This window comes from Sesamum indicum, linkage group LG5 (genome assembly GCF_026168435.1).
Source record: "Sesamum indicum cultivar Baizhima isolate 11 linkage group LG5, ASM2616843v1, whole genome shotgun sequence".
Lineage (NCBI taxonomy): Eukaryota > Viridiplantae > Streptophyta > Magnoliopsida > Lamiales > Pedaliaceae > Sesamum > Sesamum indicum.
This window is the reverse complement of record NC_142661.1, coordinates 16,348,409-16,375,975: the sequence shown is the minus strand read 5'-3', so window position 1 is coordinate 16,375,975 and position 27,567 is coordinate 16,348,409. Positions and strand designations below refer to the sequence as shown.

The window sequence follows — 27,567 nt, the reverse complement described above, 5'->3', positions numbered from 1 at the left end:
GGCCAAGTTGAAAGAGTTTCCGGCGAAAGCTAATACTCAAGTCAGTTTTAAAGTTCAATAACAGTAGAGATAGCAAAAGTTGTACCTAACTGTGAAGGAGCCATTATTTATAATTGTCGATTTAATTTTACAATTTCACGTGCACTCTTAATCTAAAATGTGATTTACGGCCAGCATTTATCCATTCAAATTAGTAAATCATAGTGACAGATAAGGACTCTACAGATGAGGCAATAGATTTGGTAGAAACTTTGGATTCCTAGTTTGGGCGACATAGAGATGAAGGCCTCTAAGGTGACCTTCAATAATTTGATTCTGGAAGGTCTCTTAACAGAGTCCTTGATGAGATAGTTTTGGAATAAAAATCTATACATTTATTTTTATCTAACACTGAAAATGAAAACATAAACAAGCAGGCATACTGGACTCCAGCATTCATCATTTTAATTTTCTTTATCTAAGTTAATAGAATATATTCATCCATTTGCCAATAAAACCCAAATCTCATTTGATTGATTAATGTAAAATCCAACAAGACCAACCATGCAAACCACTTTCAAGAAAGTTCACACACACAACTGAAATGTCAATAACTGCATACCCAAACATCTGTTGTAAGAGAAGTTAGTACTCAGAGACAGATGATGATATGTAGTCAGACTACAGAATTAATGTCAAACTGAAATCCATTTTGCATGAATTCCGAATCTCTTCCTAATCCACAACCTGTCCACAAATAAGGGTAAAAAACAACTTCAGAAGGGATGAATAAGTTAAATGCTTCAGCACACAATTATTGAAAAAAATACTACCTCTGGTAATAGCCCATATACATAGTCAAATGCCGTCGCAAGAGTCTTTCCAAGTGATTGTCTGATGTCCTCTTCTGATAAATTCATGATCCTCTGTAAAATCAGTACTACGAGCACTTACTTGAAGGTGGTTACTTAAAAAAGAATCAGAGAAGACTGAAGATAAAAACTCTGCAACATGATTTTTAAGGTATGCACCAGCTGCAGCTGGAAGAAAGAAACTGTAACATTGTTTAGCGTAGCTATTGACCATTATCTCATCAGTTGGACGAAATTGCAAACCACGAAGCAGCAACAGAGACCGATCAACTTCAGACAACATAATGGGAAGGACAGCATTAAAGTATATGTCAGCAACTTTCCGTATCACTGGATCCATCACCTGAAGAGACAAGAACAACTGAACCTTTACTAGCACCACGTAACATTCATGAAAGCTGCTGCATTTTGAAATTTTCTTTAAAAATTTACTTTAACTTCATTTTCAATTCACAATTACTTCACCTCTAGACTGACTGGTGCTCCTCGATTGATAGCAACGATTATGCGATCTTCAACTTCATTCCAGGGCCTCTCTTTAAGAATGGGTGATCTACAGCTATAAAATTCCATTTCAAGGATCCTGCAAAATATTGAATCAGCAAAATAGATGCCTCAACTATCCAATGGATGTTATATAACTATCATAGAATGCAGAAGCAGAAGTATAACCTCGCGGCAAATGAATGATCTACGGAATTCAGATCGCCGGACAGCCATTTCTTAAAATTATTTCGAGCAACTATGAGAGCACAAGTATGAGTCTGAGCATTAAATTGGACAAAGTAAAAGAAACGCAGTAGTCGAATTAGAACTTACGTGAGAATAGCTGAGGGTGAGACCAGAAAATATTTGCAGCAACAATTGGCTCATAATCATTCAACCACTTTATCATGGCACAGACTACCTCTTTCTTATACTTTAGATACTAGGATTTATCAAGCCATTAGATTTTTCATGCAAAGATAAGAGAAAAATGGATGTTGTGTATATTAAGAAGAATCCGACATTCTAAAGCAAATAATGCATCAAATTAACTGACACCTTAATTTTTCCAATGATGATTGGTGAAAAACCATTTGACGTCCAATGATCAAACAGAGCTAGATTCGGTTTGTCAAATACTCCCACATAGTGTACTAAAGGCCAAGTTCTTGTCTGAAGCTGAATGAAAATATGGCCTTCTAACTCTGGAATCTGCTTATATTACGGGAAGAGGTACCAATATTACAACAATAATGAAAAAGTAAGTTATGGCATCAAAACACTTGCTTATATGTCGTTATGCCTCAATTTCAGGGTACACATGGAGATATTTAACCAAAACATACCAATTGTAAAGCATCCTCTGCTGCATCACCATTGTAATATCTGTAAGCATGTAGAAACATGGGAATCATTTGGTTGTATGAATATAAAAGCTATCCAATAAAATGGTATGAGCTGTCCAAAGGATTTTTGAGAACAGAACAATAGTTAAGAGTAAGATTAAACGTCTATAACCATCTAAAGTGAAGGTGATGGATGGAATAATCAACCCAAAAGTTGATCAACCGCGCCAAACATCCCAGACAATAGTTCATGTTAGTTATACAAAATCATTCAAATTACTTGTTAATATATATACTTCCATTTAGTTTTCCTGTTAATATGTAGTAATGACGACTCACATTATTCAGTATCCTGACATGTCCTAGACTATTGTAAAGGGGAAGATTATATTAAATCTATTCTTTTGTAGTAATGGTGCTTCTATCCTACGCAAGCACAAAAACAAATATGTAGTAATGGTGCTTAATAAGCACATCCTCATTCCCAGCAGCACAACCAGGTTATCTCAATGCTGGCAACAGGGATGTGATGATTTGCCTGTTTTACTCATGAAATAGGAAACAAAATGTATTTCACGAAAATTTGCAGGCAATGGAAATATCAAAATATTCAGATTATGTTATCTATATAAAAGTGATCTTTAGCACAATCCTAAGCCCTCTCTTTACTGAATTAATCCAATAGAGCGCCGAAATACAACAGTCATGAAGAACTATATATACGCAACATAAAAAAATCAATCAACAAGGTGTACCTTGTCATTAGTTGCACTGCAGTATTTGCATAATCTTGCTGAGGATTAGAAATCAAGGTTAATTCGTGCTATAATACCAAGTCGAAACATTCAGCCATCCCAGAAGTCTTACCTCTACTGCATACACTTTCAGAATATTTACTCCAACAAGTTCTGGAAAATCCAGGTTTTCCGGCATATCCCGGAACACAAAGAAACAATCAGAAAACTTTTCACCACCTAAGTCAGGAACATCTGCGATGTTTCCTTCCACACAAACCTTAATTCAAAAGGTAATCACGTCAGAAGAAAATTCTTCATATTTCGACAGCCACCCTTTCTGCTGATTGCTACTTTAGTCCCTTGTTCTATCTCCCAGCTCCTAATTAAATCTCTAGCAGAAAACTGCAGATAGTGATGAAATTAATTCCCCCCAGCCCCCTTGCTTGACCGAAACCAAGATAAAATGAATAAAGCTTATAGATATCAATTGGAAAAGCACTATATTGTCAATCAGACATGCAATCAATATTCTTCTAGTTTCCTGATTGCTAGCCTGTTCAGCTATAAATATGACAAGTCACTGAAGAAGTACAAGCCAAGAACCTGAATCCCAGAGTAGATGATTGGTGTATCTCCATCCCAATTCACCACAGGACCTGTACAACCAGTTACAAAATCATAAGATCCATTCCTAATAAAAGTAAGCAGCTCAAATATTGCCTTCTCCACCACATACATGGAATAATCAGAACAAAAACATCAAATGAAGAAAAAAGAACACAAAGAATGGTATTCTCCATCTTCAGAAAAGAACAAAAATTAGAATTAATCTACCACTAAGAACTCAATGTACCAAGAAGAACGTAAAGTTCATGCCGCCTATTAGCAGCCATTATTTTCAACATTTCTCTATTTATTTCACCGTCACTGACATCAGACAGTACCTATAAGAAACCAAAAAACTAAAAGAAAATTAGTGATTCGGTACTCAATCTCAAAAATGCAAAAAATAAATAAATAAATTGTCAAGGTGCTTAATTGACATTGAAGAAAGACTCATATACGTCTGGCTTTGAAAGAAGCTCCGTAATATTGACCCTGTACAGCCGGCAATCTTCCAGCGGCGGAAGTTCCTCTTGAGAGTTCGAATTTATAACAAAAATAGAAACCGCCATTGTTGATAGCTTCCAGAGGAAGGAGCAACCGCTTTCTCTCTCTATGTGTGTGTGTGTGTGTTTCGGATTACAAGAAATGCAGTTCCTGTAAATCCATTCATCATATACAGATCAGGTGAATGTATATATACACACATATGGGCGGGAGACTTGAATCCAGCTCCCAACTCCCTAACAGACTTTGTACACTTCAGCTAACGAACATAACGTATTCTGCACTACTAAAAGCGTTAAACAACTTTACAGACAAATGTATAGTATGAGATGGTGATGATCTTAGGAACACTGAGCTTCGCCTATTGGTATTGTTCTACCAGAAATAATCGCAAGGTATTTGGACGAACTAAACTGGATATTAAAGGTCTTCTACCACTCCAAATGCTTTGAGTGTTCTCTCAGGTATAGAATAAACCTGCAAAAGAACACAGGGTTTTGAGTCAGGCTGGAATTGGTTCCCACGTTAGCCTTTTGATGCTCAAGTAAGTATGAGTGCAAGGTATCTCGAAGAAGGAGAGTAAGAGTTGGAGTGACAAAAGTTGTACTTGATGTTGGAGAGCCAATATATATGTTGGATTGTATGCAGTCGGCTGTACATATCCTCAAGATAGCGACAAAAGGTGGTCCAAGGAGCGAAACCTGTTATGCTGTTAAAAAGTAATTGTGGGATTGTTTGTACCATACTATGTCATTTTCACTAAATATAGAGGTCTGCAAGATAGCTTGAGACGTAGGCAATGAAGCCCCTTACTCATTTGGGGGATCTTTAGCCTTTCATTCTAGTATGCATGATCTGATACCTTGAGTGTGCATCGTGTTCCCGGTATTATAATCAAAGTGGGGAATCCCAAGAAGACAAGAAAATTGGATGGAATGATAGGAGGGAAATAGGTGTAGTATCAAGAAGAGGTCCCACTCGTACGTGTGCAACATGCATGAGTCAAGGGCAGACTGAAAAGTGCTACGGGGATCCATCTCATTCAAATTCCAAGTACATAGAGCTAAAATTAAGATGTTTTGACTACTTTTTACAGTTTTTATTTACCTTGCTTTAACATTGTCTATTTACCTTGTAGAATCCAAACATGAGGAGACAAGACGTCAGGAATGTACATGGTTCGACAAGGGCAAGTCATGAGGCTGAGTCTGAAACAGTCCAATCAGTAAGTAAAGTCTACAGTTTTCTGTACATTTTTTAATTTATTTTAGTAAGTATCATTTATTTCTTCTGTATATGTTCCCACCGTTTCCATCCTAGACCATAGGATCTAGCCCCACTAATGGGCACACAACAAACTTCACAAGGCTCGTAGTCTCCTTAAGAATCAAGATCTTCAGAAACCATGGGTAGAAAAATGCCTCGAAGTGCACGGGCTGAGTTGGTTCAGGATTGACACGGTCCAACTTAAAAAGGCTCGATCCACTATTGTTTATGGTCGGTCTCGAGAAGGCTTTGAGTTCATTTTTAGACCCATGCCGGAACCAAGTCCCACAACCAGGCCCACATCACTTTTAGAGGCAATTTTCATAGTTGTAGAGGCACATAAAATAGCCTAAAAAAATCCATGTTGTTCTAGTGTAAGAACGATAATTATAATAATATAAGGGGTTTGAGTAAATAAATTCTTATAAGTTGGATGATAAATTAAGTATATATTTAGAAAGTTTAGTTTGTCAGAAAAATAATAGAATGAAGATTTGTATTTCGATAGAAATGAAATATTAAAAAATTATTAAAAATTGTACTAATAATATTTAATATTCTATTTAGAAATTACGTTATTCTCAACATATTGATTATTGCAATATAACTTCTTATAGAATTCGGAAATTAAGTAGAGGACTAAATAATTGTTTATTTACTAATGGTGATAGTCGGTTACGTGTGTATGTATATACTCCACAGAGACTAAATTATGTGCATAATTACATGTATAAATAAGATATATTTTAAATATAATATTTAAGGAAAATATAGTCATATCAGGCGAAGAGGGTGATACAATTACAACCCCTGTTCCAGTTCCTCCAGCCCATGTTCCAGTTATAAGAAGAAGTGATGAATCTTTTAACTCCGAAACACTTGCTTCTCCTTTACATAATCCATCTCATCTCAACAATTTAATCAATTTAGAACAAATCTTTGGCCAATTAAGAGAAGAAAAAAAAATCATGTTTGATCAGAAGCTAAATTTTCTATGGTGGGGAAAGATGCATATGCATAATAGAGGCAGTTTAAAATTGAAAACCTTCACCGCAAATAAGACTTTTGAGTACCGGAGCGGGAAAGACATTGCTTACTCAGCAAAAAAAGAAATGTCAACAGAGTGCCAAACCTTGGAATAAAAAGCAGTGGGAATGTGGTTGGTTCGATTCTTATTGATGGCACCGCAGGGGAGGTATTAATTTCATACGTATGCTGTATGCAATTCAATGCACAATCCATTAACAGAGATAAAAAAATAGAGAAAAAAATCTTTGGCCGACAGCAACATTGAGGTTGCGTAAAATCGTAAATCTAAATCCTCATCACTAGTAGAAACACAAGCGTAGATCAGTGTTGGTTATAACGTGAGGAAGCAAGCAGGTCTGAAGTCAATCTCCTCTCCTCAGCTTCTTTATGTTCCTAACTTTTCAAGTCTATCTCTTACATAACTCCAAATCAAAATCGAAGTCAAAATTCCTCACCGGACCACTTGAAATAAATCAGATAAAATATGTAAAAGGCAGTTGTTGGCTGTCTATTAGTACAAAGGCCTTCCGTTTTCACTCTTTTCTTGCTTCATAGAAAGAGACAAGTCTGTCTTCACTCCGGGACAGAGTAGCCCACATGCACATGCAACAGAAAATACAGAGATATGGATTATGTCCTGGTCCTGACGTTTTTCACCATTTTCCATTACCACAGCCAGCGCTGCAGCTCATAAAAGGTATTTAAAAAAATGCATTACAGAATTCTCACTATTAGGATACACACGGGTGTGTATCCGTACTACCAGACTTCCTACTCCCCAAATTGTCCTGGTATGAAGTTATCACCTCAACAAACAAATTGCTCCATAGAAACCAAAAAGGCCAGAAAAATCACATGACAATGATATAAATTTCAACTAATGAACAGAAAAATCGAGTAAATACTCTAAAGGCGGCCCATAAATACACAGATGTATGACTCAAAACTTGCCAGAGCTAATAATCAATCTCATATGTTCTACTTTAGAGAAAAAAAGAAAAAAAAAATCTTTGACATGTTCCCACACAAACGAAGCCACAACAATGTCGCAGTCTCACAGCCATAATCAAAGCTACTGTTGCTTGCACTCTGGAGGCCTTTCACCCTGCTGCCCATCACCTGCGGGTGCTCTTCCACTCTTCTACATATCCCATCAATTAAATATTCAGTCAGGATTTCCAAATTTTACCAATACAAGAAAGAAAATAAAAAGGATTAAATGATAATGAAATAGAGAATCTCACCTTGCGCACAGCTGATGGCTGAATTGAAAATGACAAAACAAAAAACAATCACTTTCATTCCAGATTACTAAGGGTATAAAACAGAAGAAAATAACATATACAACATTACGTTACCTTTTTCCTGGTCTTGCTTTCATCTTCATCCTCCTCATCATCATCATCTTCCTCGTCTTCTTCCTCATCCTCCTCCTCATCATCATCTTCTTCATCAAGATCGTCCTCATCATCTTCAATATCACCATACTCATCCTGGGCAGCCTCTCCCGTGAACCATGATACAGCATGAGGAATGATTTTGTCTCGAATGGTTGACCTATAAACAAATATAATTTTAAACATTTCACAAAATAATAGATTCTAGCACATCAATACAGCAAGCAGGCTCTGAGATAAATGAGCATTTGCAAGAATGATGTAACACCATAAAATCAACGCATTACATCATAATAATTGTAGTGCAAAAGATGTAAAGACACCTTTATATATACTCACCCAATGTCATAATCTTGCTCCATTAGATTTTGGAGTTCCTCAGCCTGCCAAGAAACAGAGAGAATCCTTACGATCAAAATGATACAAAAAAGAAAAGAATATATAAAAAGCAATCTCATAAACTAAACACCCCATTCTTACAGCATCTTCATCAATATCATCATCCTCGTCAGGAACTTGGGGTGGGCTAAAAAAGTTGAAGAAGCTTTCACATTGTTCCGTTTTAGTAATTGGCTTGGCATTTTTTGATCCTTTCTTTGGCTTCTTTTTCAGAATTTTTTGTGTCAAACATTTTCCAGGATACCACTCTATCTCCGTCCTGCAGAGTAAGTTTTCACAGTAAGAAAAAATATAGCTTGCAGCACTCATTCAAAACCATGAAAGAGAGAATTCTACAATTATATGGACAGAAAATATAATTACCCAATTGCTTTCTCCAAAATAGGTTCATCTTCATCAATCATGTGATAAGTTTTAGTCAAAACAGAGTTCTTGAAGAAAGGATTGGCGTCGAAGAAAAATTCAAGCTTGAACCCTTTGGGGTTATCAATTCTGGACCACTTTATATCATTGAGGAACTTCAAAGCCCCTTCATCACGCTCAGAAATCTGTCCAATATAAACAAAATTAAATTATGATAAGAACAAAAATTTCACCTAAAATTCCATCAGGAAATAAAAAGAACAAGGGTTTTCAGGAGCAACAAACCTCTTCAGCAAGCACCTCATTGTTCTTCATTGCGGTGAGCCAGAAGTCCGGAACTCCTTTCTCTGCATGATTTGAAAAGCTTAAAGATACAGACTCCTATCAATAATATCATGTTCCAAATTGATATCAAACATTCCCTCACCATCTCCGTCTGCCTGGTCTGTTGCCTCTGTATCATTTATAGCTCCTTCAACCTCAACCACACCAGTTACAATTTCGTGTCTCTGCACATTTAAGACATAATTGAATTCAGTAACAAAACCAAGACTACTCCTTGGGGAAATAAAATGTGTACAAGCTTTCAGATGCCAGGCACACCTTGGTATAAAGTGGTTGATACAGCTTCTGGTATTTAGCTTCAAGTGCTGCTCTTTCCTCGAAAAACTTTGCCTCCAAATCATCATGTTGAGACTGCAAAAGTAGTGCCAACTAACACTCAGTATAATTCAATTTAAAGGCATGAGAAGAAAGGGAAGGATGTTCGACATAAGATGAACCTAAATCAAAGAACATCCTGATAACAATATATAGCAAGTATCCTTTGTTTTCCTTGGCTCAATCATTTCAGAAATCTATTCCCCAATGACTGATGAAGATAGACAATCATTCTGTCCATACATTCAATGTCACCCAGCTACTAGGAAGTAGTCTAATAGATTTCGCTGTACATGTTTCAACAGCAAAAAGTTTTGACCACTCTTTTCACAAAAATAACAAACAACTCCCAAACGGCACAGCAACAAACATACATCTCTATATATATACGCTCAATTACAAATAAACACCTAAAACGTTTAAGCACTCACAATCACCCGCCTTCCAGCTTTAGCAACAGAAAGTTAACTTTTTTATATGACATGATCATATTTCCAGCCACAAACATCAGATACACTCTCTACCCAATGCTAAAAGATAAAGAGGAAGGAACTAGCGAGTTAACATGCCTGGATTTCCCTCAGCGCATCAACACGTTTCCTGACATTGGGGGATAAACTCTCCAGCACATCCGAGTGCTTACCAGCAAGATCCTGAAGTTTATTCTGCATCATAAAACGTCAAACAGCAAAACAACGTTTCACTATCTCCAACCCCACCAGACACTCAAGAACATCTGAAGCAACAACACCAACTATCACACCCAAACAAAAACAGAGGAACTAACCTTTAGAGCATTAACAAGGTCAGCTCTGTCCTCGGCATTCAACGCTACACACATACCAACAACCAATTAAAAAACACAAAAACAGATCCACAACCAATCAATTCAAGAATTTCCAGACACGAAGTCTGCTCACCAGTGCTGAGATCAGCGACGTTGAAGCTGTCCTTGTTGCTGCTCATTCTCGTGAGGGTTGCAGTTGCTGACCAAAAACCCCAAGCGAGAGAAAGCAAAAACCCTAACAAGGGGGGCAGTAAGCGAGGGAGAAGTGCTTGTAAGCGGAGGAGGAGAAAGAGATACGATAAAAGAGGGGAAAAAAAGAGAAAAGGCAAACAAAACCTAGGGGACTGGAGGGTATTTATATCTAGCTTACTAAGGGCGTGTTTGGGTTTCCTGTTTCCGGCGGTTTTTCAAATTTTTAGAGCGCATTGGGCTTCAGACACTATAGCCCATTTTTCTTCTAGAACTCGTTGATTTGATTTGATTTTAATTTTAAATCCAATAGATTTGGAAATTGTGATCTTTGTCCTTGAAAAACATTCCTTCCTATAATCTTTTTATGCCTAATTTATCTTTATATATATGCACACGTTAATGCATACAAAAAGATATATCTTTACTGTTATAAATATAGTTTAGCTAAAAAATAATTATTTCACCTGCAATAAATCAGTATAAATTGAGAGTAAATATCAATTATTCATTCAATTTTTTTACTAATATAAACAAATTCAGCTTTGCGCAACACACACGTACCTAGTTCCACTAAACAAAACAAAAAGCATAATTTAATGGATTAATAACACTCAATGAAAGTCGGTGATAACGTAATATTGCAAATGAATAAATTACCCTTATATAAAAAAAATAATAATTTTTTACCTCTTTATATTTTTTAAAATAAAAATAATTTACCTTGTTAAACATATTATTAAAAACACAGTGTGGGCTTGGAATTAGAGAGTTGCAGCAAGAGACGACACTTGGCCACATAGAAGCTATTAGTGCGTGGTTATGCATGCAATGTAATACCTGGACCTCTTATTATTATTATTATTTTTTTTATAAAGGTAATTTTCATTAAGTAAAAAAAAAAATACAATAGTACAATACAATTTACTTAATTTAAAATGTTAAATTTTTTTTTTTACGTGTTTTGTTTTGAAAAGTGTGGGTAGGTAGATTTTGAAAAAATGACCTCTTATTATTTTTTGGGTGTCTACTTTAGCCCTAATAAAAGATGATCCTGGAGCTGCTTGGCACCTAAAAACTAATGAAGGTTTCAGGCACCCTCTCTCCTATCACTCCTGGAGCTAATAATATTTCATATATGTTGTTTATTTTTATTTTTTTATAACATAAATATGATCTACAACAAATATCTTTATTCTAGTTTTCCCACTTAAATTATTATAAATATCTCATTTTTTTCTTAAATATAATTTTTTAATATTGTTATCAATTCCTCGCTACTATATAATATAATTAAACATCGATACGTAAATTAAGTATTTAGTCAATAGGCCCAATGAAATCAGTAAATTAAGTATAGTAATGATTAAATCTAACAAGTATAGTAATTTAATTATCCAACTATAGTATTTATAAATCAAATGTAATATTTAATTCAACACTAATTTAAATAATCAAATTTATAAAATTTTTCCATTAATGATAGATCAGTCAATATAAAACTATATTTAATAAATGAACTAATTGAATAACATAATTATATAAATTAATATAAATTTAAAACAAAATTTTATTACCTCTGTCCTTGTTCCTCCACCTAGAGAAAAAATTGCAATTGTCTATGTTGGTGTGAACTGTCATTTGTAATTTATGTACATATATATATATATATATATATTATTTTTATTAATTTTTTTACAATTTTTAATTGCGTTCTACTTAATTTCTTAATTCATATAATTTGCTCTCAAATATTATAATAAACTCTAATTTATTTAGTTCAAGTTTTAATATTCTATTTTCACCCTCTAATTTATTTATAATTAAATCTATATTTTGTTAATAATTACTAATTAATCTCTCAATTATTTATAAAATCATACAGACGTCACATTATATATATATTGTTTTAACTCCTTAAAAATATAAAAAAAATATTATTAGATAAATGTTAAATGAGGGGTAAAATTGAAAGATTATGTAATTTTTTGGCGCTTACAATATTTTTCATTCAAATTCTAACAAAAGAAAAAATTACAATTGGAGAATAATGTTCAACTATAATTTTGAAAATTTTACCGGAGAAAGTATAATTTTATTTTTTCAATAATGGTATCGTAAAATAAACTCTAATATTTATCTATATTTATAATAATTATAAAAGGAAAAGTCTCTGTACTCACAAACGACGGTTAATGACATAATTGCACTAACTTTTTGTAAAATCAAAAATACATTTCAAGATAAAAATAACTAATTTATTTAATTTTTTAAAATTTATATTAATTAATAAACAATTATTATCTTTTTTCTTTTTTTGTTAATATAATTTATTAATTTATATATTTTACTCTTAGTCATATCATATTTTAAAACACAAAGAAATAGTACCGTACAAAAGTTAGTGGGGAAAAATATTATTTTAGTCCGCTAAGTATGCCTAATTTTAATTTTAGACCGATAACTATGTTCATTTTTATTTAGGTTCAGTAACTTACGAAATTGCTTATTTTTAGTCCTTTGACAGATTTTTGGACAATTTTATCCCTATGCAACTTTTGAAATGCAAATTTAGTCCATATGCACTCAAAGGGATAAAATTATCCGAAAATTTGTCAAAGGACTAAAAGTAAGCAATTTCGTAAATTACTGAACCTAAAAAAAATGGATATAGTTATTAGACTAAAATTAAAATTAGGCATACTAAGCAAACTAAAACAATACTTTTTCCAAAGTTAGTGATATCAAATGAAATCGTGTTTGAGATTAATTACATTGAGGCCCCAAACCAGACGTGCGGGAACAATAACCATAGATTAGAATTTTCAATTAATTAATAAACCCTTTGGTCTCCAGGAGCTCCATAAAACGAGAAGTTGAAAAAGGAGGGAAAACCCCTCTCTAAACCCTAAAATCCTTCTCCTCCCCTACATACCCACACCGTCCCCCTCTCTTCCCCGCGTGTGAAATACACAAACAAGTATGGATTCTGAATTCAAGTTTGATTGTTCTTGGTGCTGAGAAATGTTGGCATGGAAATCCCTGGTTTTGAAGAGGGTTGCTGTTGAGTGGGGTGAAACTGTGTACTGTTGCGAAGAAGGGATTTTTCGTTCTTCATTTTTGTATTCCTGACCCTCTTTTCCTTTTTCCATTTGAGTCGGCAATGGCACGGCTTCTTCGTAGCTCTTCTTGTTTGAGACGCTCTCTGTTTCCTCAGTTGCAGGTTTGTTTTATTCTAGTTAGTTCTGTATTTTTTGCAATATTTTCTCTGCCGCTATTCTTCTTTTCTGTTTGGGATGGATGGCGTTTTCAGTAACTCAAAGTGAGAATAGCCTGATAGGGTGTGATTTATACATGATCGGCCAAGACATTGTTTCGTTTTTTACTTGAAGATATGCAAGTCTGTGTATATGTTTTTCCCCTTTTCCCTTCTCCTGGATGTCTATATAGTTAGAAAACTTGAACTCAGAATTTGGGTTTTATATTTCCTTGTTAATCATGTTGCAGCAAATGCAGATAATGGGCCATTTCTTGTTTAGCTATTTATTTCTTTATTTTCATTTTCTTCAAACCTGAGGAGAATATATCTATTGCCTGGAGTGTGACACTCTTCGGATGCCTGTTTTTCTCTTTTTATATTGAGTTTGGGAGGCGAAAAAATGCAAGGGAGAGGGTTCAGATGGCCGTTAAATAATTCAACACTTTTTATCTTGGTTGTATTGGTTTTGCAGGAATCTAGGAAGGGAGTACTGGAGACTTCTACTCAGCTGCGAGATTTCTCCACAAAAGGTACTTAAAGTTTCAGTACATGTTTGTGCCCTGTAATTGTCATATTGTCTTAACTTGCTTAACAACAGTTTTGCATTTTGGATCTCTTACATCTTTATTTAGCATGGAGTAGTTCAATATATCTCGTCTTTCTTCTTTTGATAGAGTGCCATTGAGGTCTTGTATTAGGAAACATTCCAAAAAGAACTGGAGTGGTTCAAGTAATTGCTTAAATGCATATTACTATATCTTTTTGTATTTTACTTTTAGACGTGACTTGAAGTATATTCACACGTTTTCTTGTATATTTTATATATTTTGCTAGTATTTACAGCTGGATAATGTAATCTCTTTTTCCATTGGTTGATCTTCTTATTTTCAGTTTATCTTTTACAATCATTTATTTCTCCGTTGGTCTTATATATGTTAGATATATAACATATATCTTTCATCAAGTGAATTAAATGCTTGAGTTTCTTACTATGCAATGTTCTGTTTCTTTCTGTTATTGCCAATGATTTTTACAGTACTTGAAGTGATGAAGATTAGTTTCTAATTCATGGTTACTCAATGAGGATTTTGTGTAGATTCCTTTTTGTAACTAGTGATCTATTGCCTAGCGTTCCTGTAGTTCTTTGATTAAAGGATTTTCCTTTTGTTGTTCCTTCCATTATTTCTTTGGTCCATATGTTTGAAAGTTTCAGGAGTAAGTTTGTTCCACATAATTCTGTCTATCTGAAGGTAGAAGGAAATCAAAGTCAGACGCAAGTGATTCTGGTGAAGAGAATATGTCCAAGAAAGATTTGGCACTGAAGCTAGCTTTGGATCAGATAACAGCATCATTTGGAAAAGGATCCATTATGTGGCTTGGTAGGTCAGTTGCTCCTAGGCAGACTCCAGTAGTATCTACTGGATCATTTGCTTTGGATATTGCATTGGGAATAGGAGGACTTCCAAAGGTATCTTTCAATTTTTTTCCTTAAGTGAATGTGATTGTCTTGTACGCTGTGGATCACTACCTAGTGGCACACGACAGACTTCTTGCAGTTAACTTTTCAAGAGGTGGCAGTTAGATTTTCTTTTAGTTTATGCTTTGTGTGGTGTCACAAAATTTTTGAATTCTATCAGGGACGTGTGGTGGAGATATATGGCCCAGAGGCTTCTGGTAAAACAACTCTTGCTTTGCATGTGATTGCTGAGGCACAAAAACAAGGAGGTCAGTCATTGTCCATGTTCTACTTCCATGAGTCTTGTGTTCTTAAGTCTTAACCAAAATTGTTGACCAGCAGTTTGCAAAAGTAACAATAGAAAGTCCTTCTTGGACAGAAATAAGGAAGATAAAGAAGCTCCAATTTCTGTTTTTTTTACTAGCTTCCCAGAAGATAGGGACTTGCCCGCTGATCTGACATTTAAAATCTTGTTATTTCTACATTGTTTGATATCATATTATTTGGTATTGTATGTTTCTGCTAGATGATCTTTCAAGAGCTTTCCACACATTTGGATATATATTTAGAAAAATCACCTTAGAGAATGTGTCTAAGCACTGATTTCTTTCTGCTGTTGTAATTTTTTGAAATCTTTTATTTCTTTGATTCAATATTACACATAATAGCAAAAGTTCCAAGGTATCACAAAGGAAGAAATTGATGGTAACTTAGGCCATGATTTACTTGTGTTTGACTTCTGAGGGAGAAAAATATAGATTCAAGTTTTGATCAACAGTCATTTACAAATTTCATATCTATGAGCATTACTAATTTCATTATCTGATACTTGAATGTTATTTATCAAATAAATTTGAAAATGATAAATTTCCTTAGCCAACTAACTCAAGTTGTCTATCAAACTACAATTACTTTATGAACAAATATATTATATCATAGATGAAGTTGAATTTCATTTTAAACTCCTTCATCTACCTCGAGGACTCTTTCGAATGAGGAATTGAATAAATATGCTTGTTGAGATATTGGCAATAAAATTTATCAAATTAAGATTAGTTATTGTAGCTGCACGTGCATATACCCGTGCTTAGATGAGTAGCTTCAGTGTTTTAGTTTTTTTTGCTTATTATGTACGAAGGGACTTTTTTCCTCTTGGTAGTCTTCTGGAAGACAAACAATAAGTACTTTGGTGAAAGTTGAAGCAATTTGAGTATTGCCTTCAAATTTATCGATGAACCCACTAGAAGAAATCACCTCTGTCCGCAAAGCTGGCTTGTGTAGGAAAAATTGTTAGCCTTTCCAATTGAGGTGCATGCTTGGTTTCCCTATAACGTTCAAACATTTACATATTAATACAAGAGAATCTTAAAATAGAGGGAGTAAGAAAAGCAATGTCTCAAATCTTTGCGCTCTATGCATAAACAATCATCTGCACTTTCATGTATTTTGGAAATTAAATCACGAGAATGAGAAAAATGAGACTTAAGTTAGGCAGAAAGAAGGCTTCTGTTAGGGATGCTAGTAGACATTAACAAATATATTTACACATACATGGAATTTTTTATGAGCTCATCGACAATATGTATTATCAGAAGTTTTGGTATTTGTTATTTTATTTACCTAAAAAGTTTTTGGTTCGTAGAGGAAATGATATTGGCGCGCCCCAAACTTATGTTTCTGCTTGCTTTTGTCCTCTGTAGGTTACTGTGTCTTTGTGGATGCTGAGCATGCTCTTGATCCAGCTTTAGCTGAGGCGATTGGAGTAAATACTGAAAATTTGCTTCTCTCACAACCAGATTGTGGTGAGCAAGCTCTCAGTCTTGTGGATACCCTAATCCGGAGTGGTTCAGTTGATGTGGTGGTTGTTGATAGTGTAAGTAAGATGATATGGTTTCTGTATGTCATGGACTGGAGCAAATAGATTGACAATCTTTTCTTATTTACATTGTATTTTCCAATTTTCCCTGTTAGGTAGCTGCTCTGGTCCCGAAAGGTGAACTTGATGGTGAAATGGGAGACGCACACATGGCAATGCAAGCAAGACTTATGAGTCAGGCTCTTCGCAAATTGAGTCACTCATTATCTCTATCACAGACAATCTTAATTTTTACTAATCAGGCATGTCCGAGAAACTTTTAAGTTGCATCTATACCCTACTTAATTGCCTTGAGATATGTGTATGCTGGTTGCTTATTTGCGATTTCTTTGATGTTTCTTGTTGCAGATATCTTGGTATTTCTTTGCCTTAGCATTCTTTTCATTTATATTCCTGGATTTCTTCCTAATCCTTAAATTACCATTATGTTACATCTACTTTCTACTCTATACCAAAAAGTTTGTCGAGGTTGTCCAATTTCTGTGATACATAAGATTCTGTCTTTCGACTGCTAAGGTAAGGAGTGGGTGGTGTTGATCTTGTTGATTGTTAAATAACTTAAAAACATACAATATGCTTTCTGCCTGAGAGAAGAAAAGCTTCTTCATTTTATTTTCCTGATAAGTTGTGTTTAATTTTAGGTGCGATCCAAGCTATCCACTTTTGGAGGATTTGGCGGTCCCACTGAAGTTACTTGTGGTGGGAATGCCCTGAAATTTTATGCTTCAGTGCGCCTCAATATTAAGAGAACAGGGCTGGTCAAAAAGGGAGAAGAGGTATGAGTCTTGCTCATATTTTGTGGGATATCTAGAAGTTCATGCCGAATTTTATTGATATAAGATAGCAGCAATATTTGGGTTGCATGTGAATGGATCCTAGATCTGGTCGAATTGTACAATGCTTCTTTTGGTATGGTCTCACATAGCCAACATAGAACCACTTCACTTTTTATTGATTTCGTTCAATATTTATTATTCTGTTTCTCAAAATTTATTTCAAGTCAAAGGACAGGTTGCTCTTCTCTTTTGGAATATGGATTCTTTAATGAAATTGTATTAATAATGATCATTTTGCAAAATTATTCTCCATGTTTCTGGAAAAAAATTAATACACATAAAAATTTGGAATATCTTGGATCAACATCATCAGCACTTCCGGGTGCTTTCAATCCATAATTATCAAATGTGATGTTGACTTTGCAAGTCAAACTCAATGAGAAACTTATGAGAATGACATTTAGTTTTATGTTCTTTTTTACTCCTTTGCATCGTTCTATTCTGGCTTATTGACATTTATTTTTCAAAAGAAAGGTCTCATTTGATATTGTTGATTATAATAAACTGGGGAGATTCCTATTAAAATAAATTAATCTGTGTGTTCTGCAGACTGTCGGAAGCCAAGTCGTTGTGAAGATTGTAAAGAACAAGCACGCACCTCCATTTAAAACTGCAGAATTTGAGCTTGAGTTTGGTAGAGGGATTTGTCGGGAGGCTGAGCTCATAGACTTGGGATGCAAACACAAGTTCATCACAAAGGCTGGCGCATACTTCTATATGGACAATCAGAGCTTTCAAGGTAAGGATGCTCTTAAACGATTCCTGGCTGACAATGTAAGTGCAAGAGACGGTCTCACGGAGAAGCTCAGACAGAAGCTTATAGACGTTGAGCCAGAAAATGAAAAGGAGTCTATTATTGGGGCTATAGACAGAGATACCATTGAGGAGGTTGCTGCATCTGACACGACTGATGAAGAAGTCGTTACTGCCGCTGAGGCATAATACAATGCAGTTACTTCCATCAAGAAGGTATCAGATGTTATTGTCCTCTTCATTGTGAGAGCCGCTTACATTGCTGCATGATATCTGCGATTGACTTCTAACCTGTTGCTGTATATCGATAGACATCGACAAACCAAATTGATGTGGAGTTCTCCAGCACAGTCTTGGTACCTATTTGCACGCAGTTTTCTTCAAATTATGGCCTTGCTTGCAAAATCCTTTTCCAGATACATGTGTCAGGTGATGTAGATCAAGAAAATTGTGATTCCAAAGAAGAGGTGGTTGCCCGATTTTTCCTTAGTCATGCGTTGGTGATGTGTGTTGTTCAGCTGTATTGTATGTGTTAGAAGACAAACTCTGTATATTCAGAAATGTTAAATCTATTAAGAAAGATCATCAATGGTGATTTATGGGGAAAGCCACCTTTATCTTCTAACAGACTGTATCTTTCTCATTCTTAGTACTTAAAACTGTGCAGGAATTGAGGCTGCTATTGATTGACACCCCCCCCACTCCCCCCCACGTATATGAATCCAATGGAAGAATTTTATGGGAGAAAGCATACTGATTATTTCACATTCTGATCCTAATTGAATGCAGACTTTTAGCAAATTGAGAAGGCTATTTTTGAGTTTGATTCTCTCTGTGCCATCAAATGATTATGGGGCCAATTGAAACAGCAAATTGTGCAGCCAAATCATGTGCGGAGAAAATTACATACATCTTCACGAGAAGATTATCATGAAAAATTTGCCATATCGGTAGACGAGCAAATGCAAGAGCTTATGCACTTTCTAAGTGGGTTTTCCATTCAAATTGGGATGGATTTATTGATTTTGAATATTCGGAGTATTGACTCTTAAAATTTTGACTTCGTTAACCTTTTTTTGTAATTTATTCTAATGAAATGTTTATAAATAAAATAATAATGATAAAAAAGAATGAACCAACAAAGAATTAAAAGTTTGCTGGATGTATATGCAGTTGATGGTGATGCCTATTTGGTCTACACAAAAATCTACCCCAGTCAAGATCGGCAGCACATTATTAATAATATAATGCAGATCACATTCTAAAATGACCACAGCAAAAATAAATTAATATTCTTCAATGAATACAAAATACTATCTCCATTCATCTCTCAATATCATGTATCCCATTTGATTTTATTACAAGTATTCTACGAAATTCTTGTTAACTTATGTCTACATGCGTCGCATTCTTGTTAATTTTGACAAAATGTTTGATTTCAAGGATAATTTTTCTTCAAAACCAACAAAGGCTTCGTAGGCAAATACTTTTGAAAGATGTTTTTACTTTTATTTTAAGTAACTTTATAAAAGATGAAAATGAATAAACTCGAACCAGAAAATTAATGGCCATATAACTATTAGTCTAATCCGTTAGGTTTTCATTCATTTTATGTGGAAAACTGACCAAAATGCCATTGTGGATTAAAATTTATAATTTTATTTATTTTTTAATTTTTTATGAATTAAATATATAAATTTTTTATAATTTTTAAAACTTTTTCATTCATTCTGTTTTATTTTTTTATTAAATTTTAAATTTTTTAAAAAAATAAAAAAATACAATAAGGGCAAAGTTGACAATTTCATGCCTCCATTTGAGAATTATATAATTTTATCAATATTAGAGGAGTATTTATAATTTTTTAAATAATAAAAAATATTTATAATTATGATAAATAGTTGTTATTTTATCCGAAAATATATATAAATGGTGTACATGTGGTTGGTGTTAGTGTGAATGTGGTAGGTGATCAACAACTCTCCTCACAGCTTCTTGGAAACCACGCTCCTCAAATTCGTCTCCCTGCACACAAATCAAAATCAAACATCAATCATTAATGTTGTCTTATGTAATCATTAATGTTGGTCAATCTCACTGTATTATGCACAAATCACAAGATAATTATATATTGAACAATAATTTAAATTTCCTAACTTATCATCTATTATCTAAACCTCTATGTCTTAGATATAATTACAGAAACAACTCGTAATAGTAAAAAAATAGGATATTTGATGTATTAATATTGACGTTTGTGGAGATGCATATATAATTTTTTAGAAGTAGAGATAATTTATGTAAATGATGTTAACGTTTTCTATGGTATATGTGAAATTATAAAAAAAATATAAATAATTTGTGTTAAACTATATATTAAGTGATGTAAATGCAATTATCCCTTGTATTATAGCTTTCCTTGTATTATAGCTTTGGTATGATTAGTTGATATCTCACTAAACCAGATATGAATAATAAATTAATTAGATTACGTACCTTGACTCTCAACCTCAAAACTAGCCCATGAACAGGAACTGATTCCACCAGCCTGGTGTTGGATTGCACAGACAACAACCTGAGATTGCTATGCTGATTCAAGAACTCTAGAACCCGAATAACCAAATCCAGCAAGCTGCATTCTCCTGATCTTAACCTCACTCTCAAGTCCAAGAATCTTGCTTCTTCTAAGGTTGATGCTGATGCTGATGAAACCTGTGCAATCTCTACACTCACCGTTTCACTTGAAGAAGACAGCCACCCTACTTCTTCCCCGCCACCTTCTTTTCGGGCGGTCGTCGAGAGCTCAGATTGCAGTTCCTGATTTCTCTTGCTGAGTTCCTCCACTTGGGATTTCAGTGAACTTATGTACTCAGTTGTGCTGCTTAGAACTGATGCCTTATCCTTCTGTGTACAACAAAACCTGATAAGGGATCAGAGTTCAAGATTTGATATGCGGCGTGATGGTTTTGAGAGTTTGTGTACCTTTGATCCTGGAGGGAGTAATGATCGCAGAACTTGGAAGCTTTCGTTCAGCTTCTCTCGTCGTCTTCTCTCTGATATCATGTGGTGCATCTGTGTCGATGTTGGCCGGTCCTGAATCAGGAATTCCTGTCTTCTTCTCATGTTTAAGTTTCTGAAGAATGATATCGATCTTTTAAACATGTTGTGCTTCTGAGATGTTGCTGCAACGGGCGCTAGACCTGATCGGTAACGTCTAAATGCAGCCGGCCCATGGTCGCCTGCAGGGCTAACAGGAGGCAAGTTTGTGTTGGAAGAGGAGGAAGTGGAGGGAGAAGATAAGACAGCAAGAATGGCTTTCGTCATTGCAGCATTTTCGCTCTCTATTGTTGGGAATTGGATGTTGCGGATTTGGCTTAAGGCGTTTTCGGCTTGCGAATGATGGTGTGGACTAGTGCTGATCAGTGCCGGTACTGCTTGTGGGGTCTTTGTGATGAACGACGAGGTTTGTACATTGAATAGAAGTGAGTATTCGCTGCTGTCAACCGATAACGACCTTAGCAATGAAGACGATGTTGAGGGCCGGTCTTGGCTGGTGGGCTGAGGGAGTTCTGTGGGAGCTTTTTGTCTAGAGAAATCGACAGGGAACCAGCTTTTTAGCTCCATTTCCAAGTCTACCCGAGGCTCACTTGATATACCTAGCTCAATCTCTCCCGAGGCGCACCCCATGAACACGACAGTCTATGGTTAAACACGAAGAAAGGCAATAACTTACAATGCTGAATGTAATTATTTCATAGATGAATTCAAGAATCTTGTGGTTCTTAGCATAGGACAAACCTTAATCCCAGCTTCCTGCATTATCAGATCACAATGAGTACTCAAAAGTTAACATAGTCCTCAAACAATCCGAGGAGGTACTAATATTCCGTTCAAGTACTGTTAGAATGTGTTACCTGATAGAACTGCATCTGCATTTCACTCGACAACCGCCTCTCAAGGCCGTGTAACTTCACCTCCATGTAAGGGATATTGTTCTTGAAAGCAAAGCCCGGCACTCGCCTGAAAGTGAAAAAGCAATGAACTTTAAGTTCAGTTTGAATCAACGAAAACATCCCGTCGAATGCCATATATATGTACCCTTGATCGTCAACATAGTTCACTGATTCACAATATGCATTGAAAAGCCGTCTGACCAGGCTTCCAGACGACGGCCCTGGCTGCTGGCTGCTTTCTTCTTGGTAGATTCCATCCAAAAACAGCAAGCAGCTGTGGACACAAAATTGGAAGTTTTGCAAAGTTTTATGATCAATTAGGCCAATATCTACATGCAGACACAAGCTTTCTATGTGTGTGTATGAATACACAGAACATGAATGAATGTAATCTCACTTGGATGGTAGGGGCAAATTAGACCAGAGACAAATGTAACTACATCCAAAGGACTGTGTCATATGTTGGAGAAAGGCGGCACGGTGTGCTTGGCCGAGGAGGAAGATTGAGTCCATGAAAGCCTGTTCTGTGAGTTTAAGGGTTGCTAGGTGACTGAGAGCACTGTGCAAGCTTGCTGACATGTCGCCGTTGGGCCGATGTTTCTACAAACACTCATCTAACCTTAGGTGCAATATGTCCATGCCATGTTTCTGCATCCAGCATAAATCAAACTCTAAAAAAGAAGCAATTTATAGCTGATTAGGGATTTGAAAATTATGCATGATTAGTGGAGAGCAGAGGTTGACAGAAGTATCAGGTAGAGGGGGCAGAGCAGAGGTTGTGAGGATGGCTATTGAAAAGTAGTGGAAAAAGGAGATGGGATTATTCAAGAAAGTAGAATATGAAAAGTATGGGGGTGGGGGGCGGGGGGGGGGGGGGGATATGCCAAAGGGGAGAAAAGTATTATTGGTCAAAGTCTAATATTTTGAATTTATTCAGGGTGGGAAGGCAAGGGGGTCCTTGCCTTGCCTTGTCTGAGGGTTGTAACGAATTTATAACAAGAATTCTTGGAATGTCGAGGCCATTCTTGATTGGTGCTGAGTTAACTATAGTGCAAAGTTGTATCTCATTGGTTAATAAGATCCAAAAGATTTATCGATTCTAAGGGTGCAGATTCATAATAGGCATATAAAAATTATTGTACGTCAAATAACATCAAAGGTCTTGATTTCATAAGATGGGATATCTAATGTTCTTTCATTCGGAGAACTAATTGGATTGTTGCGAGCAGAACGAATGGGGCGCGGGCTGGAAGAAGTGATTTGTTACCGAGCGTGTGGTTCATTTGTGAGGACATGGAACTTATTTGTTAATTAAAATTAGGGTAAGTTACGAGGAGTTCTTTTGAAACTTAATGTACTTATAAATATTTTTTATTATTTGAAAAATTATTAATATTTCTTAATTTTAATGGTTGCCTAACAATTAGTTCAATATGTTGTTTCTGTTACGTTTCTATCTATTTTTTGTGGTGAACTGACCAAAATGTCCTTATGGACTATAAATTATATTTTTAATTTTTTTTAATATTTTATGGACTAAGTGGATAATTTTTCTTATAATTTTTCAAAATTCTCCATCCACCTTGTTCATTTTTTTTTAAAAAATACAGTAAGGCAAAGTTGATAATTTCGGAGTTCATCCAAGTATTACATAATTTTATCAAACATCAGGAGGATATTTATAATTTTTCAAACAACAAAGGACATTTATAATTATGCTAAACCTCTCATAGTAATTCACCCTAAAATTAATTACACTTACCTCCCATGTATTTTGGGAAATTGCATGGAGGAATTCGTGGATTCAAGAATTTTATATTAATGTCCCTTGCTTTTTTATCTTTTCTTTTCTTTTTCTCGAGGGTACAAATTAGTGTGCCTTGCTGGTGAATTTATTGCTAAACTTGTTGCATTCCAAGGGGGGTTGTGTGTAATTTAACCCTTTTTATTTATAATAAAGCTTAACCGAAAATCAATAAAAAAATATAATTTAAACTAATTTTTGTATTTAATAACAATTTCATTAAAATTACTATATTACAATGAGCTCTTTTAAAGTTTGACATAATTATAAATATTCGCTCGTTGTTTGAAAATTTACCAATATTCATCATCTTATAATTAACCCAATATGTTAGCCTCATATACATTTCCATCTATTTTATGTGGTAAACTAATAAAAAATGTCCTTATTGACTAAGAATTTTAATTTTATAATTTTTTTTATGGATTGAGTGAATAACTTTTTTATATTTTTTTTTAAAATTTTCTATCTACCTCGTTCGTTTTTTTCCCTACAAATTTTTATTTTGTTTTTAGAAAAAAAGAAAAAGTTACATTAAGTACAACATAGATAATTTCAAACCTATATAAAAAAATTACATAATTTTATTAAATATTAAGAGGCTATTTATAATTTTTTAAATAACAATGAATTACCATAATCATATCTAACAAGTTGCGTTGAAGCTACTACGCAAGTATGGTCAAACAAGCTGGTATGAACACATTTCGTTCCTCCCCCACTCACCGGGTTGGTGATATGAGAAGAGGACTGGGTATTTATAATTATATCTAACAAGTTGTGTAGAAACTACTACGCACGTGTGGACAAGCAAGCTGACATGAACACATTTCGTGCCCCCCAGCCACCGGGATGGTGATGGGAGAAGAGGGCACAGCCACCGGTTCCATAGTGCGATAGGGGAACAACACAAGTTTCCATCTCAACGCTCTTGCTCTGCCCCACGTACATTACCACATTTTCATTAGGGAAAAAAAAATGCAAGTATTTGATTTCAATTTTTGAAAGATAAAATAGACATATTATATTTTTAAGAGATAATTACACTCTCCTACCATGAGATTTGATATAATTATATGTAAACTTTTTATGATTTGAAAATTACATCTAATACTCTCAAAGTTTGCTTCTGTCTAACAAACAAGTCCTTCTGTTGGTCAAGATTTATTGAATTTGCTGATATTAATAAAAAAATAAAAAAATTTATATTTACCTATTATTGACTTATTGCATGTCAAATAATTTTTTTTTATAATCAAATTATCCTTATATGTATTCACGTTTAAATGTATGTGGGGACGTATATTTTCACCATTATAAGAGTACTTTAGTTCAAAAAAATTTGTTTGACTTACAATAAGTCAATCGATGGTAAATATCAATTTCTACTTTTTTTTTTGTTAACATCAGCAAATTTAATAAATTTGACCAACGGAAGGACTTATTTGTTACAAGAAAGCAAATCTCAGTAGTGCTAGATATAATTTTTCAAATTACAGGAAATTTATGTGTGATTACACCAAATTTAAAAAAAAATAGAGTGTAATTATCCTATTTTTGAATATATATATATATAATAATATATATATTAATTACTTGGCGTATAAAGCTATTGACCGAACGGAATTGGAATCATCGTGAAATGCTCGTGGAACACACATACGTCGTAATCAACAAATCGACTTCACACGATTAAATAATAACAAATTAAATTGATTAATGACGTAGGATTGGCTAGATTGTTTTATTTTGATCAACACCACCTTCTTTCTTCTTCCACTCTCTCTTTTTTTTTTTCCTTAAATTACGACGAGCTCTTTTAAAATATGGTATAATTATGAATACTTTTTTGTTGCTTGAAAAAATTATAAATATTTTTTCGATGTTTGATGAAATCATATCATCCTTGGATGGAGGTATATAATTATCAATTTTGTCCTTATTATATTTTTTTATAAAAAAATTAAAAATTATAAAATAATAGAATGTGGTGGATGAAAAAATTGAAAAATCAGAGAGTTGTCTATAATTTTTTAAAAAAACCAAGAGGTATTTATAATTATGTGAAACCTCATGGGAATTAATTGTAATTTATCTTTTTTTTTTAATTGTATCGGTTATAATTATTACATTATGAACTTCAACCGTCAACAATCAATACAAATCAAGTATCGATGTTAATTATGTATGACTAATCAATAATTACTATTATAATAACTTAACAACTATTATCAAAATAAACGAATATACACGTATTGATCGGATTCAAACCCATAACGTGTTGATCATCAAACCTCAATGTCATCAATTAACTTAGGATGGTTGACTTTAAACATCCATTCTCATTTTGCTATAAATTAGTGGCCATTTTTAACGCTGTGTGGAGAGGAAGCTTCGGTGGATTAGCTTTCACTTGAGATGGCCACGAAAGTCCCAAAAAGCAGGAAAATGAGTAAGAAGCTCCTGATTTTGGTCTTCTATTGTATTGCGTTCACACAGCGTTTCATACAAGGTGAGGTAGGGATTGAAAATTTTATTATAATTTTTGTTGCATTTTTTGTTTTATTTTCAATATATAGACGATCATCTATATAAAAATTATGTCAGTTATTATATTAAAGAAAAATATTTATTACACACGTTGTGTATCTGTTGTCAAGGGCCGCCTGGATTCTAGGCCCCTTTAACGTACATTCAGCCACGCAACTGCTCAATTAGGCCGACCAACAACCTTCATAGACACATGTTGGGCTCCACAGTCTTAGAGTTTTTGCTGTAGGTCTTTGTCTTGTACATGTGTAAATACTTATGTTTACGGAAAAATTATTTAAATAATATCAAAATAAAAATACAAAAGTAATGTTGTTTTGAGATTTTTAAAGAATTAGGCGGCACCGCGGTTTGGAATCGCGGTGCCTGCCATTTTATTAAAAAAAAAACAAAATTTTAGAGGCACCGCGATTTCGTACCGTGGTGCCTTTTTTTATTTAAAAAAAAACAAAAATTCAGTTGTCATTTTCTATATATATATAATTTTTTTGAATGCTATTGTCCCTAAAAATTGTGTCTATTTCATCTTGAAATTAATAATACACATGATTTATCAATTAATTGAGATGGTTTATCAATTTAAATGGTTAATAATATGGGTAAATTATATTAATATTTTTTGAGATTAGATCAAATTACACAAATACCGTTTGTATTTTTTTTATTAAATTAAAATTATTTTTTTCTATAAAAATATATTTTGATAATAATAATAATTCTGGTATCATTACTCCAATTAAGTTACGCGATATAATTGCTGTCAGTTTTAATTTTATTTCTTTTAAAATATAAATAGGAATAAATTGACTCCTATATGTTTTAATTGGTCATTTACATTCTTATTATATTACATCGTTTTGAAAAATAATGAATTGAGCTAATTGTTATACGGCTGTTAAAATTAGGGGGTATTAGTGACAATTTTCAAATAATAAAAGGGTATTTATAATTATACCAAATT

At 34.1% G+C, this 27,567-nt stretch overlaps 4 protein-coding genes across 11 annotated transcripts; 1 reads left to right on the top strand and 3 right to left on the bottom strand.

Moving 5' to 3' along the window:
* Nucleotides 1-483: 483 nt before the first annotated feature.
* Nucleotides 484-4,897, bottom strand: LOC105161864 (RNA cytidine acetyltransferase 2). 4 transcript variants are annotated; one of them, XM_020693746.2, is made up of 14 exons: nucleotides 4,637-4,895; nucleotides 3,984-4,506; nucleotides 3,773-3,863; nucleotides 3,523-3,575; nucleotides 3,050-3,196; nucleotides 2,938-2,975; nucleotides 2,183-2,222; nucleotides 1,896-2,048; nucleotides 1,671-1,779; nucleotides 1,524-1,593; nucleotides 1,317-1,434; nucleotides 1,011-1,194; nucleotides 813-905; nucleotides 484-726 (listed from the first exon to the last, which is right to left on the bottom strand). In XM_020693746.2, the coding sequence occupies exons 2-13, from the start codon at nucleotides 4,092-4,094 to the stop codon at nucleotides 838-840; spliced, it is 1,182 nt and encodes a 393-aa protein (XP_020549405.1). In that variant the 5' UTR covers nucleotides 4,095-4,506; nucleotides 4,637-4,895; the 3' UTR covers nucleotides 484-726; nucleotides 813-837. The 4 variants fall into 4 exon arrangements, with proteins under 4 accessions (XP_020549405.1, XP_011077999.1, XP_020549406.1 ...); XM_011079697.3 differs by having other exon boundaries at nucleotides 1,063-1,194; nucleotides 3,963-4,506; nucleotides 4,637-4,892; XM_020693747.2 differs by lacking the exon at nucleotides 1,671-1,779 and having other exon boundaries at nucleotides 1,524-1,615; nucleotides 3,963-4,506; nucleotides 4,637-4,897.
* A 2,267-nt stretch (nucleotides 4,898-7,164) lies between these two features.
* LOC105161862 (nucleosome assembly protein 1;2) lies at nucleotides 7,165-10,274 on the bottom strand. 3 transcript variants are annotated; one of them, XM_088880831.1, is made up of 12 exons: nucleotides 10,064-10,273; nucleotides 9,931-9,974; nucleotides 9,713-9,808; nucleotides 9,087-9,179; nucleotides 8,911-8,992; nucleotides 8,769-8,830; nucleotides 8,484-8,668; nucleotides 8,202-8,379; nucleotides 8,061-8,104; nucleotides 7,683-7,881; nucleotides 7,569-7,586; nucleotides 7,165-7,465 (listed from the first exon to the last, which is right to left on the bottom strand). In XM_088880831.1, the coding sequence occupies exons 1-12, from the start codon at nucleotides 10,107-10,109 to the stop codon at nucleotides 7,397-7,399; spliced, it is 1,116 nt and encodes a 371-aa protein (XP_088736957.1). In that variant the 5' UTR covers nucleotides 10,110-10,273; the 3' UTR covers nucleotides 7,165-7,396. The 3 variants fall into 3 exon arrangements, with proteins under 3 accessions (XP_088736957.1, XP_088736958.1, XP_088736959.1); XM_088880832.1 differs by having other exon boundaries at nucleotides 9,713-9,796; XM_088880833.1 differs by lacking the exon at nucleotides 7,569-7,586 and having other exon boundaries at nucleotides 10,064-10,274.
* Nucleotides 10,275-12,971: 2,697 nt separating this feature from the next.
* RECA2 (recA DNA recombination family protein) lies at nucleotides 12,972-18,924 on the top strand. Its single transcript, XM_011079694.3, has 9 exons — nucleotides 12,972-13,342; nucleotides 13,851-13,908; nucleotides 14,629-14,846; nucleotides 15,016-15,103; nucleotides 16,535-16,707; nucleotides 16,806-16,952; nucleotides 17,352-17,486; nucleotides 18,096-18,515; nucleotides 18,611-18,924. The coding sequence occupies exons 1-8, from the start codon at nucleotides 13,283-13,285 to the stop codon at nucleotides 18,486-18,488; spliced, it is 1,272 nt and encodes a 423-aa protein (XP_011077996.1). The 5' UTR covers nucleotides 12,972-13,282; the 3' UTR covers nucleotides 18,489-18,515; nucleotides 18,611-18,924.
* A 677-nt stretch (nucleotides 18,925-19,601) lies between these two features.
* Nucleotides 19,602-23,092, bottom strand: LOC105162001 (putative transcription factor bHLH041). Of its 3 annotated transcripts, none has more exons than XM_020693679.2 (7): nucleotides 22,650-23,092; nucleotides 22,398-22,526; nucleotides 22,214-22,319; nucleotides 22,098-22,112; nucleotides 21,282-21,998; nucleotides 20,796-21,200; nucleotides 19,602-20,324 (listed from the first exon to the last, which is right to left on the bottom strand). In XM_020693679.2, exons 1-7 carry the CDS (start codon nucleotides 22,829-22,831, stop codon nucleotides 20,250-20,252), a joined length of 1,629 nt encoding a protein of 542 aa, XP_020549338.1. In that variant the 5' UTR covers nucleotides 22,832-23,092; the 3' UTR covers nucleotides 19,602-20,249. The 3 variants fall into 3 exon arrangements, with proteins under 3 accessions (XP_020549338.1, XP_011078203.1, XP_020549340.1); XM_011079901.3 differs by having other exon boundaries at nucleotides 20,796-21,203; nucleotides 22,650-23,090; XM_020693681.2 differs by lacking the exon at nucleotides 22,398-22,526 and having other exon boundaries at nucleotides 20,796-21,203; nucleotides 22,650-23,090.
* Nucleotides 23,093-27,567: the final 4,475 nt, after the last annotated feature.

Excerpts from the sequence above, each read along its gene's own strand:
- RECA2 (XM_011079694.3), top strand. The coding sequence starts at position 13,283 with ATGGCACGGCTTCTTCGTAGCTCTTCTTGTTTGAGACGCTCTCTGTTT. Across the intron at positions 14,847-15,015 it reads GAATAGGAGGACTTCCAAAG|GGACGTGTGGTGGAGATATA; the intron begins GTATCTTTCAAT and ends GAATTCTATCAG. Across the intron at positions 16,708-16,805 it reads ATGTGGTGGTTGTTGATAGT|GTAGCTGCTCTGGTCCCGAA; the intron begins GTAAGTAAGATG and ends TTTCCCTGTTAG.
- LOC105161864 (XM_011079697.3), bottom strand. The coding sequence starts at position 4,094 with ATGGCGGTTTCTATTTTTGTTATAAATTCGAACTCTCAAGAGGAACTT. Across the intron at positions 3,864-3,962 it reads TATATGAGTCTTTCTTCAAT|GTACTGTCTGATGTCAGTGA; the intron begins GTCAATTAAGCA and ends GGTTTCTTATAG. Across the intron at positions 3,197-3,522 it reads TCATCTACTCTGGGATTCAG|GTTTGTGTGGAAGGAAACAT; the intron begins GTTCTTGGCTTG and ends TTTTGAATTAAG.
- LOC105161862 (XM_088880831.1), bottom strand. The coding sequence starts at position 10,109 with ATGAGCAGCAACAAGGACAGCTTCAACGTCGCTGATCTCAGCACTG. Across the intron at positions 9,809-9,930 it reads ACCTTGTTAATGCTCTAAAG|AATAAACTTCAGGATCTTGC; the intron begins GTTAGTTCCTCT and ends TTTATGATGCAG. Across the intron at positions 8,105-8,201 it reads ATGATATTGATGAAGATGCT|GCTGAGGAACTCCAAAATCT; the intron begins GTAAGAATGGGG and ends GTTTCTTGGCAG.
- LOC105162001 (XM_011079901.3), bottom strand. The coding sequence starts at position 22,831 with ATGTCAGCAAGCTTGCACAGTGCTCTCAGTCACCTAGCAACCCTTAAA. Across the intron at positions 22,527-22,649 it reads AATTTGCCCCTACCATCCAA|CTGCTTGCTGTTTTTGGATG; the intron begins GTGAGATTACAT and ends TTGTGTCCACAG. Across the intron at positions 21,204-21,281 it reads TACTCCCTCCAGGATCAAAG|AAGGATAAGGCATCAGTTCT; the intron begins GTACACAAACTC and ends TGTTGTACACAG.